The following is a 9,846-nucleotide window of genomic DNA, read 5'->3' as shown; positions in this document are numbered from 1 at the left end:
GTATGTGCTACTACATAAAAGGAGGATCTTGCGTGTAAGACAGCATCCTGTCACAAGCAGTTGGCAGAGGAGTAACTACCTTAACAAGAAGACAATATCTTTGCAGACAAGAAACCAAAACAAGACCTCTTCTAGAATGGTATGGGAGACCGTTTATTTTTACGATATTGCACTTTACCTGGAAAATGTATTTCGGCATGGACGGTGATGTCCTAGTTTATGTTGTAAAGGTTTTTTGGCTGGCGTAAATGTATTTTTGCTACTCCCCTCCCTTCCCCCCATACCATCTTGACACAGGAAGCTGTGTCGTTCCATGATGCAACAAAAGCACTTCCTGGCCTCAATATGTCACTTAAAGATTTTGTTATGAGCTATGTGTTCATGGAATCTTGCACTTCAGATCTCAAAACAAGTTGCTCAAAAACCTCTCTCTGGTTCCCTCCCTCTTTCTCTCTCCCCTGTCCCTATTCTCTCTCTCTCTCTCTCTCTCTCTCTCTCTCTCTCTCTCTCTCTCTCTCTCTCTCTCTCTCTCTCACTGAGTGAAATATGACAGAACTTTCAATGATGTAGCCTGACAGTAGCAATATGACCAACATATACAATTACAATGTGTCAAAACTTCCCACGGTTGATGAACTTGTTTCACATTTACATTCTAGTCAAGCTCTCTGGTTGTGTGCGAGGTGGATGAGAGTCTGAAAGAAAAACTGAAGAAGTTCAGATTTCGAAAAGAGACCAACAATGCAGCCATCTTGAGTAAGACTTAATCGAAAGCGTGTTCCAATTGTCATGTTTCACCTAATTAAAAAAAAACATAATAAACCCAGAAACAGAAAAACACATGTTAAAGACTCAATATAGAATACTTATCCTATTTCCTCAGTGAAAATTGACATGGCAAAACAGCTTGTGATCCTGGAGGAAGAGTATGAGGCAAGTCACAATGTCTACCTGAGATGTTGAATATCCCATACTGAGTTAATAATTACTCAAATCCATCCACACCTGTATCAATACCAGTTAAACTCAAAACATGCTCTCACATTTCAGGACATCTCCCTGGATGACCTGAGGAATGAACTTCCCGAACGGCAGCCAAGATATCCTTTTATAACATGTCAGAATGATACAGCAGAAATCTGTTAACCTCATATTCACCAGAACTGCCAGTGTTACAGTTGCATCATTGACCAGTGATTGGATCTCCTTGACAATATAGTGTACATTCATTGTTTACAGCTACAAATACGCCCATACAGATGGCAGGGTGTCCTACCCGCTGTGTTTCATATTCTCAAGTCCAGTTGGTGAGTAAACCACCCTAATTCAGTGAACAGCCAATTGAGTGAAGGATTAGCATTACTGTACTGCAACATCCCTTTGCACAAAATAACTTTTTGAAGGTAGTAAGGGTTGATAATTGAAAGTAGAAATGAGATTCAATCAGTGTTTACCATATGGAGATCAAAAAGGTTTAGTGGACAGACATCTGTAGCTTATGCACCCTCCTCATCTCAACAGGGTGCAAGCCTGAGCAGCAAATGATGTACGCAGGAAGCAAGAACCAACTAGTCTCCGCAGCAGAGCTCACAAAGGTCAGGACTATTGTCCGTTTCGAGTATTGACTGATAATAATGATCTGAACATAAGCCCAACCCTAAACTCACAAAATAGAGAAGTTATAATAGAAAATGTTCAGAAAATAAGCATGTTAAGCCTGATCCTCCTACCCCTTTATTCTCAATAGGTTTTTGAGACACGAAACATAGATGACTTGTCTGAAGAGTGGCTGATAAACAAACTGTCTTTCTTTCGCTGAACAGATACGTGTGTTCATGTTGGCAAAAGTGCAACATGATCTTCATTACCAGTTTGCAATAAATTGCTTTTATTGTCACTAATGTTATTGCATTCTTATTCCTTAGTTATACTCAAACCATTACTACTAGCCTGGTTGCCAGTTTCTGCTCTCTTAACTCCTCGTGGAATTGTCATGCCAATGAGTGACAAAGAGTTGCTAATAGGCCAAACAGATCTAGGACCAGGCTACATTATTACTATGTCAGAAGGAAAATGTTTCCAGGAATACATGTTCATCTAAAAACAGGGGACTTTGGAGAGGGTAACTGTTAGCAGTATAAGAAACATACAGGCATAAATGTTGTCAAGTCAGCTACTACCATTTATTTACAATGTCTAAATGTTAAGAAGTTTCCGTCACAACTGAACTTATACAGGTTCATTGTAGTAGTTTGAGTGGGAAACAAGAAATGGGCAGAAAAATAATGTTCTTTTGAAAGTTAACTCATAAACATATATATATATTTTTTTTAACTTTTCCTTACAAAACTATCCCACATTTTATTGGCTGTTCCAATTACATTTATAATGCATTGAATCCTCAAACGCTAAGGACAAAAAAAACTACATTTAATAGATTTATGCACAAGAAAAGTCTACAGAATATTTTTTATTTTATTTAATTTGCTTCACACCACTAAGTGCCTCATATTGAGTGAGACAAAAAAGAAAAGAAACTCAGGCTTAAAAGAACAAACTAAATATGTTGGTAGGAAATAATTGTGTTCAATGAAGCATGTCCTGTACACAAAACTACTAAGATAGTGGCTCCAACTATATCTATGAGCAAAAGTCTGACATTTGAGTAACTGGCATTTACAGGTACCCAAAAGCTTTGTAGTAGTCCCTTAGAGATTGTGTCTCTCCTAAAAAAAGTAGCAGACTAACTCTCAACAGGAATGAGATGCTGGCCTCTGTAAAGACAGGGCTGTTCTGAGGGTGGGACTCGTGAGTCTGGGCTGGCTGGAGCTCGTGGGTAAGGCATAGAGTGCCAGCGTTGTCACGGTAAGAAGGCCTAGGCTCTTATTCACTGTCACTGCCATCGCTGGAATCTGAGGCCTGCTCACTGCCACTCCCGCTCTGGGCACGGCCACCCTCTGAGTGGTCACTACCGCTACTGTGGGCCGGAGACACGCTGCCACTCCTACTCCTTTCCCTATGGCTCTCCTTCTCCTCCTCCTCGCTCCCACTGCCCTCCTCCCCACTGCTCCGGGCTGCTCCATTCTTGGGCTCGTTATCATCGTTATCACTGTCGTCATCGCTACCGAAGATCTCCACCTCATCTGCCAGCTTGACCTCCTCCTCGCCACTCTCACTGCCGCTACCACTGGCCTTCCTCCTCCGTTTCGCTCCCTCCTCGTCATCATCATTCTCAGCTCCACTCCGCTTTCGATCCTCATCCTCCCTGTCAGAGTCACTGTCAGAGTTGTCTGCCTCACTCTCGCTGCCTTTCTCCTTCTCATCACCTGGGATTGGAGACAAAGAGATACAGACAATTAGTTCATATGGATCTAAGAGGCAGTCGTAAACAGAGACTCTGCAGACACAGTAGTAAACATTGGGGAGGACAGAGAGGGGGGAGACTGACCAGAGTCCTGCAGTTTACCCAAGTCCATGTCCTCTTCTTCATCCTCTGGTTCATGGTTCTCCAGCTGAGCCTTACGCGCGTCCTAATGGACACAAAGACAGATGTCGTTATTACTCTGATTATTTATATGTTCGCAAATGTACACTTTTCTGCTTATGTCCAGCACTACCTGTTCATCTCTATCAGCGTTGAGGTCCACTTATTAAGTAAACACAGTAGTTTCCACAGATTGAAAGTAATGCTCAGTGTAGAAAACAAAAGTAATCAAAGGAAGGTGACCCCCCCCAAAGGAGGGCCTGACTAGCAGTTTCACCTGTGCTTCCAGCTCCTTGTCGTTCATGTCTCTGTGCTTACACACCAGCACAGCGTTTGTAGTAGACTGGGCTCCAGCCTTAGCTCTCCTCTTACTCAGCCTCACTCTGCAATCCAGGACAACACAGTCAGAACAACAACCTTCACAGGTGGTGTCCTCAGGCCAAAACAAACTAACTAAACCCACCCTAGAAAATACAAATCTACCAGAATCATGTGATTCTTCCAAGAGAAACCCACGTCACCTCCTGTTACAGTAAACCCAACAGACCCCCACTTTGAGATCCCCCACTCCAGCCAGTGGTTACCTGGTCTCCAGTTCATTGTAGTAGACTCCATCTCCGTCTCTGAAGATAAAGAAGTAGTTCTCCTCATAGCCCTTGCTGGCTTTGTTCTTCACGTTCCAATTGTACTCCCTGGCTATCTTATAGTCATACCTAGAAAATACAAAGAAACCATCCTCATCACATCTAGTTCAATGTTACATTAAGTGTGTTTCAGAGATTCCAACACCATAAAGGTTCTGTACTTGGACAAGGTGAACCAAGTAGTTGTGAGGAAGTAGACAATGACAATGTGAAAACTGAATATTATTGGGATAGTATAGTTAACATATCAGTAGAATTGTTGGTGTCCTGTCTACTCAAGTGTGTAAATGCTTTTTGGATTACTCACAGATCATCAGGCATGTAGTCCAGCTCCTCATCCACGTCTCTCTTGCGCTTGCGAATCGTTTCCTCATTGGGCAGGAAGTAGGCCACAAACTGGTTTCCTTCCTCATCCATCATACCTCTGCAGGTCACAACAATAAGCAATTCAGAACATGATGTAAATTGTCATAGTGCAGGACGGTCACAGAAAATCACAGACACACGCACACAATGTGGCAATGTTTTCTCCTCACCTAATCATGGCCTGTGACATCATCTCCACACCCTGGGGTGCTGACATGTCTTTAGGCGCAGGATCAGAGTCGAAGATTACCTGAGCACACGGGTTGATCCACATCTGGGGAGAAGAAAACAGAACATTCAAATGCTTACTCTTTACCACAACACACTAGGGCAAGACAACAACAGTGAAACACATCCAGCTTGAAACAGATACAGGAACCAATGACTCCCCAGGAACAAAGACCATGGGCATAATGCAGATAGGAAGCCAAGACCAGCACAATGATACTGTATGTCCTGTTGAGTGCTATGGATGCTCACCTTGAAGTCAGGGAACACAGGCATCACCTCCACAGGAGTGACTCTGGGTTTACTGTAGTGCTGAGCAATCTGGGGAAAGAGGAGGAACACAGCGTGTGATGTACAGATACTAGGATCTTAATTTGATCACTTTTGTTGCTGAGAATTTTCCTGTTATATTATACAGCTATATTAACAGTGTACCACTTTTCATGTAGCCTCATTTTGACCAACCAATAGCCTAACCACCAATCAAACAACATTATGGACTAAACATTAAAATCCTGTTACTGCAGGATTATTTTGCTGCGACAATTTAGGTACAAATAAGATCCGACATTAACTTTGTTTGTGATGGAATTAATCATACTAGAAGGCGCATACAATGAACTGTGTCATCTCTGTGTAGCTGGACATTGACTTTGAAGTTGTTACTGAAAGACCTATTTGGACTGAATATTGCACAGTAAATTGTGCAGAGCCAAACACGGGGCACTCTCACCGGTTTCTGGGCATCCTCAAAGGTCTTTTCAATAGCAGCAATCTGGCTGTCCCGATCCTTGTATATCTCCTCCTCTGTGAACTGCTGTTTGACAGACACACCGATCCTAAGGACAGGACACATAGGTTATAGAAGGGGTGGGACAAACAGCGAAAACACTACAAAATGGTAAGTGTGTATGCTGAATGTGGTGGTTAGCTAGCTTGTTAGGTCACACTTACTTGACTTCCACCTTCTCATTGGAGACACCATATCTATTGAACTCTGTAGAGATGTACTCAGTCTTCCTCATCCACGGGACCACCTTGGCGTGCTGCTGAGATCTACAGGAAAACAAACAAAGAGCTCATAACACAGATTCCAAGTCATTCTTAACATTATAGTTGAAATTTGTCACACATATACTGTATTGACTGGTACACAGTCTGTGTCCAAACCTTTTCGAGCTGGATGGAGCTGTGATGTCTTCCTCCAATAACTTCTCATCAGCTGGATCCAGAAGAACTAGAAAAATAAGGATGGGATGATTCTAATTCAATAATACACAAGCTTCAAGTAACCACCACAAAAATATACTGACTGTGTGGTATAACAGTGTGTATGTCGTTCAGAAACGTACTGCTGGGGTCGACACGGTAGGTGTCTGGGTTAATGAGGTCGATGGTGACGCCAAGGTCAGGCTCAGTCAGCAGCTCATGTTTGTGTTGCTTCTCTAACGATGTAGCCTTGTACTGCACAAACCTGTCAACACCAGACAGAGCAACATCCAGTCACATCAGAGTCAGTGGCAGATCGGTATTTATGGGAGAAGGCTTAGAAAAGAAAAGCTGCACGCTGTGGCTCCAACAACAATACATTTAATAGACAGCAAAATCTGGACTGATCTTTATAGCAGAAGGAACTTGGTAGTAACAAGGGTGTTTACCTGTGCTGGTCAAATGGATATGTGATGAATTTGGGATCAAATGGGATGTCAGGCAGGCTATTGCAGTACTTTACCCGACAGACCACGCCGGACCTGGGAGAATGGTTGGGACAAACATGGAAGCACACATCTAAAAAATGTACAGAGAAGAAGTCATCATCAAATACATGTTCTATTAACCACTGATGCCACATATCCTCATAATCTAAAGATAACCACCTAATGGTCATATGGGTTTTGATCTGTCAATGACGGGGCGGGCGGCAGGCAGCCTAGAGGTTAGAGCAGTAACCAAAAGGTTGCTGGATCGAATCCCCAAGCTTACAAGGTAAAAATCTGTCGTTCTGCCCCTGAACAAGGAAGTTAACCCACTGTTCCCTGGTAGGCAGTCATTGTAAATAAGAATTTGTTCTTAAATGACTTGCCTAGTTAAATAAAGGTTAAAAAAAATAGAGATCTCCAACCCCCTTTGCATTTAAAAAATACTTATTGAATTGTAACTGAATATCTTTTGTTGAAACATCAAACTGCAAGCATACCTCTCTGGAACAGTTCTGTGTGATGAACTCCTAGACATGTTGATAGAAAAAGCAAGTGTTGTTAGTTACACACTCAGCTGAGACTGAATAAATAGGCAGTAACACAGCCCCCATTTCAATAGTAACTTATGATGGCACAGTCAGAACATATGTAAATTATGATGATCGCTAACAAGCCATGCCGTCATTAGCTAGGTTGCGGCAAAGCAAATACATCGGAGAAAAGATTTACCTGTGACCGTCTGAGTCTCGCTGGGCTTGTGTTTGTATAGTTGGAGCCATTCTCTTAAAATAATGATCACGACTGGAAGCACAGCTTCACGTAAATTCAGACAACCGATCAAGAAACTCCTTACTAAAACACTATACCTGAAAGAATAAGAAACTCCGTTGACTACCTAGCTAGCTATTTACTCCAAAGTACTCAGAGCTTGCGCTCTTTTTGCTTTTCTGTCTTGGCTGGCGGCATCTTACTACTAGTAGGACCCCTAATATTTTCATGGGTAGCTTCGGAGCGGCCTGAATATAATTTCGTAGCAGATCTACCGTCAGTATTTGCTATACTGTATATCGTATGTGGATTTGTGGTAGGCCGTACCTTAAACTGGACAGTATCAATTTATACGATTCTACGTCGGAAAGCAAGCTACAAAAATAAAATATCATCGCCCTCTACTGTATGACATACTGACAACCAATCTGTAGCAAAAAACTGTTTGAAATAGAAGTGGAACAACAAGCTTGGAAAATGTTTGAATTTATTCCGTCTTCGGATGCAAAGAAATAAAAACAAACGTACCATTGATGTCATTGCTCAGTTTAACACCTGACATGTCACTTTCCTAAACAAGAAGTCGACATTAAAGACAATACTTGTGTTAGGCTATGCCTGACATTACAGAAGGACAATCGTTCAATTAAGACAATTTACATGTTATGAACAGGTACAAATCGAAATGTGGAATTCATCTATGGATTCTAATAATTTTCCTCATTTGCTATTAGAGCATTCATGACATTATTATTGAGGTGTGAGCTTTACAACAGCAACAAAAAAACAAGGAAACCCAGATCTGTGGTCTTCATCAAAAAAAGCTACATTCAACATTTTAGTTTGAGCGCAAATTACAAAACTTGCAAAATACTGATGAGTGCAAATTATTATTTCATAATGTTGTAACATTTCCAAGAGTAAAGCTTTTCATTAAATATGTGTGTCATGTCAATAATGTTAGTGTTTTACATAACAAAACAATCCAGTGACACTGTCATGTAAGTGCCCAGACTGAAGCAGATTATGTATATAGATTTGTGAAAACAAACATGTACAACCATGATAATGTGCAAGTCTGCCAAAATACACAAAAATGACATTGACTATGGCCTAAACCTTAGTTAAAAAAAAAAAATCAAAGCATCTGCCAAGTGTTTTTCACATTGTTTGACCTATATCACATATTAACACAGACAATAGAAATAGAACATATGTATGATGGTTCATGCTTTGGTGGGGAACACTTAGCAGCCTCACTATGCATCAATTCCAGTTACTGCAGGACCACCTCCCTGGTTCTTCCTGCCAAGCTGGGTGTCTCTACCCATATCCAACAACAATCCAACTGCATTCAATGCAGTGTGTTCATGTTGACAAAGACCATGCGCTAAAGCTAAGAGGGAACCAGTAGCAGGGAGGTAGAAAACGACTACTTGTTCTCATTATTTTATAGGAGTGGCTCAAACATACAGCTCCCATCATTTTATATCTGGGGAGATCCATGAGATCCATCCAACAATCCATGATGTGCTGTTCCTCATATTCTTTCCCTATCTCAGGTCTGCATCTGTCCAGAGGGATCCACCCTGTGGAAAGAGAACAATGGAGACTTTATTCATGAAAGTGTCAAAAACTCAACCGGATCATGCCTATTCACTTGTCAGTATCTGTAAACACATTATTGTGACATGCTACATGGTAATAACTATTAACAACAGTATAGTTTCCCATTTCAGATACAAGTTATAGTACTGCATTTAATCTGATCACACCTAAGAACAGATTGAAATCTAAATGAGTACTCACCTGCTCAACATGTACAGCATTTGGCCAGGGTCATCTGCAAATACCCTGTAGTAACACAATGAGAAAGGAAGGTCTGTTTGATACTTCATCTGGATATTGAAAAGACGATTGAAAAGACGATTGAAAATCAGCAAGTTGCCTGTGTGTAAAATATGATTAGATACTCATACCCATCTCCCCAGTGATAAAATGCCTGGTCCTGGTAAAAGATACATAGGAACAGCCACACGCTTATGGTCTCCACCCAAAATATTACAAAAAGGAACCATAGTGAGGAGACTAGCAGCTCACACACCATCCTGGGGCTTCTACAATGAGACAGAGGAGAGCAGAGTTAAACCATAGGGGAACATACCAACACTACAGTCCTATACAGACAAATAGTGACGGTACTGGTGGGAGCAACAAGAGAACTGCTAGTCCTGAAGAAAGATAACAATATTTAAGCAATGCCAATTTTATATCTTGATTGCAAACACGGTTTGTTTTTGGGTTGAAAGCAAGGACATTTCAGGGATTATCAACACTAGCACATGAACTCAAGCCCAAACCAAACAAGCAGTATGTTGGTCTTTGCAAACTAGCAGATGTCCTAGCTAAGTAGGGAGGAACGTTGATCAGCTGTGTTCAGTGAGAGGGTAGCTAGCTGCTAGCTAACTCTCAATCTTGGTGACATACATCATTGCCAGCCAACAAGAAATATTGGAAATGAAGTATCTTACCTTTTAATCGTGATGGGAGCAGATTTAATGGTATCCAAGTCCGTGAATATCAATAACATTCATGGAGGCAAGATGTTTAGCTAAACTTGGTTGGTCTAGCTAGCTAACGTTAGCTATACGCAATG

At 41.4% G+C, this 9,846-nt stretch overlaps 2 protein-coding genes across 2 annotated transcripts; one reads left to right on the top strand and one right to left on the bottom strand.

The window, feature by feature from the left end:
* The first annotated feature begins 27 nt into the window (after positions 1-27).
* Positions 28-1,897, top strand: LOC111982850 (glia maturation factor gamma). Its single transcript, XM_024014487.2, has 7 exons — positions 28-139; positions 660-756; positions 884-933; positions 1,051-1,100; positions 1,225-1,307; positions 1,522-1,595; positions 1,748-1,897. The coding sequence occupies exons 1-7, from the start codon at positions 137-139 to the stop codon at positions 1,817-1,819; spliced, it is 429 nt and encodes a 142-aa protein (XP_023870255.1). The 5' UTR covers positions 28-136; the 3' UTR covers positions 1,820-1,897.
* Positions 1,898-2,320: 423 nt separating this feature from the next.
* On the bottom strand, positions 2,321-7,410 carry LOC111982849 (RNA polymerase II-associated factor 1 homolog). Its single transcript, XM_024014486.2, has 14 exons — positions 7,152-7,410; positions 6,920-6,949; positions 6,381-6,473; positions 6,075-6,196; positions 5,893-5,959; positions 5,677-5,778; positions 5,456-5,561; positions 4,975-5,043; positions 4,665-4,768; positions 4,436-4,552; positions 4,069-4,197; positions 3,762-3,867; positions 3,449-3,530; positions 2,321-3,326 (listed from the first exon to the last, which is right to left on the bottom strand). The coding sequence occupies exons 1-14, from the start codon at positions 7,199-7,201 to the stop codon at positions 2,884-2,886; spliced, it is 1,620 nt and encodes a 539-aa protein (XP_023870254.1). The 5' UTR covers positions 7,202-7,410; the 3' UTR covers positions 2,321-2,883.
* Positions 7,411-9,846: the final 2,436 nt, after the last annotated feature.

The sequence above is a fragment of the Salvelinus sp. IW2-2015 genome, linkage group LG22 (assembly GCF_002910315.2).
Source record: "Salvelinus sp. IW2-2015 linkage group LG22, ASM291031v2, whole genome shotgun sequence".
Classification (NCBI taxonomy): domain Eukaryota; kingdom Metazoa; phylum Chordata; class Actinopteri; order Salmoniformes; family Salmonidae; genus Salvelinus; species Salvelinus sp. IW2-2015.
This window is presented reverse-complemented; position numbering and strand designations above follow the sequence as displayed.

Coding starts and splice junctions, on each gene's coding strand:
- LOC111982849 (XM_024014486.2), bottom strand. CDS start 7,201: ATGGCTCCAACTATACAAACACAAGCCCAGCGAGACTCAGACGGTCAC. Junction 4,769..4,974: donor CTGTGTTCCCTGACTTCAAG/GTGAGCATCCAT, acceptor TCTTCTCCCCAG/ATGTGGATCAACCCGTGTGC. Junction 3,531..3,761: donor ACAAGGAGCTGGAAGCACAG/GTGAAACTGCTA, acceptor TGTGTCCATTAG/GACGCGCGTAAGGCTCAGCT.
- LOC111982850 (XM_024014487.2), top strand. Junction 1,101..1,224: donor CTTCCCGAACGGCAGCCAAG/ATATCCTTTTAT, acceptor AATATAGTGTAC/ATTCATTGTTTACAGCTACA. Junction 1,308..1,521: donor CATATTCTCAAGTCCAGTTG/GTGAGTAAACCA, acceptor TCATCTCAACAG/GGTGCAAGCCTGAGCAGCAA.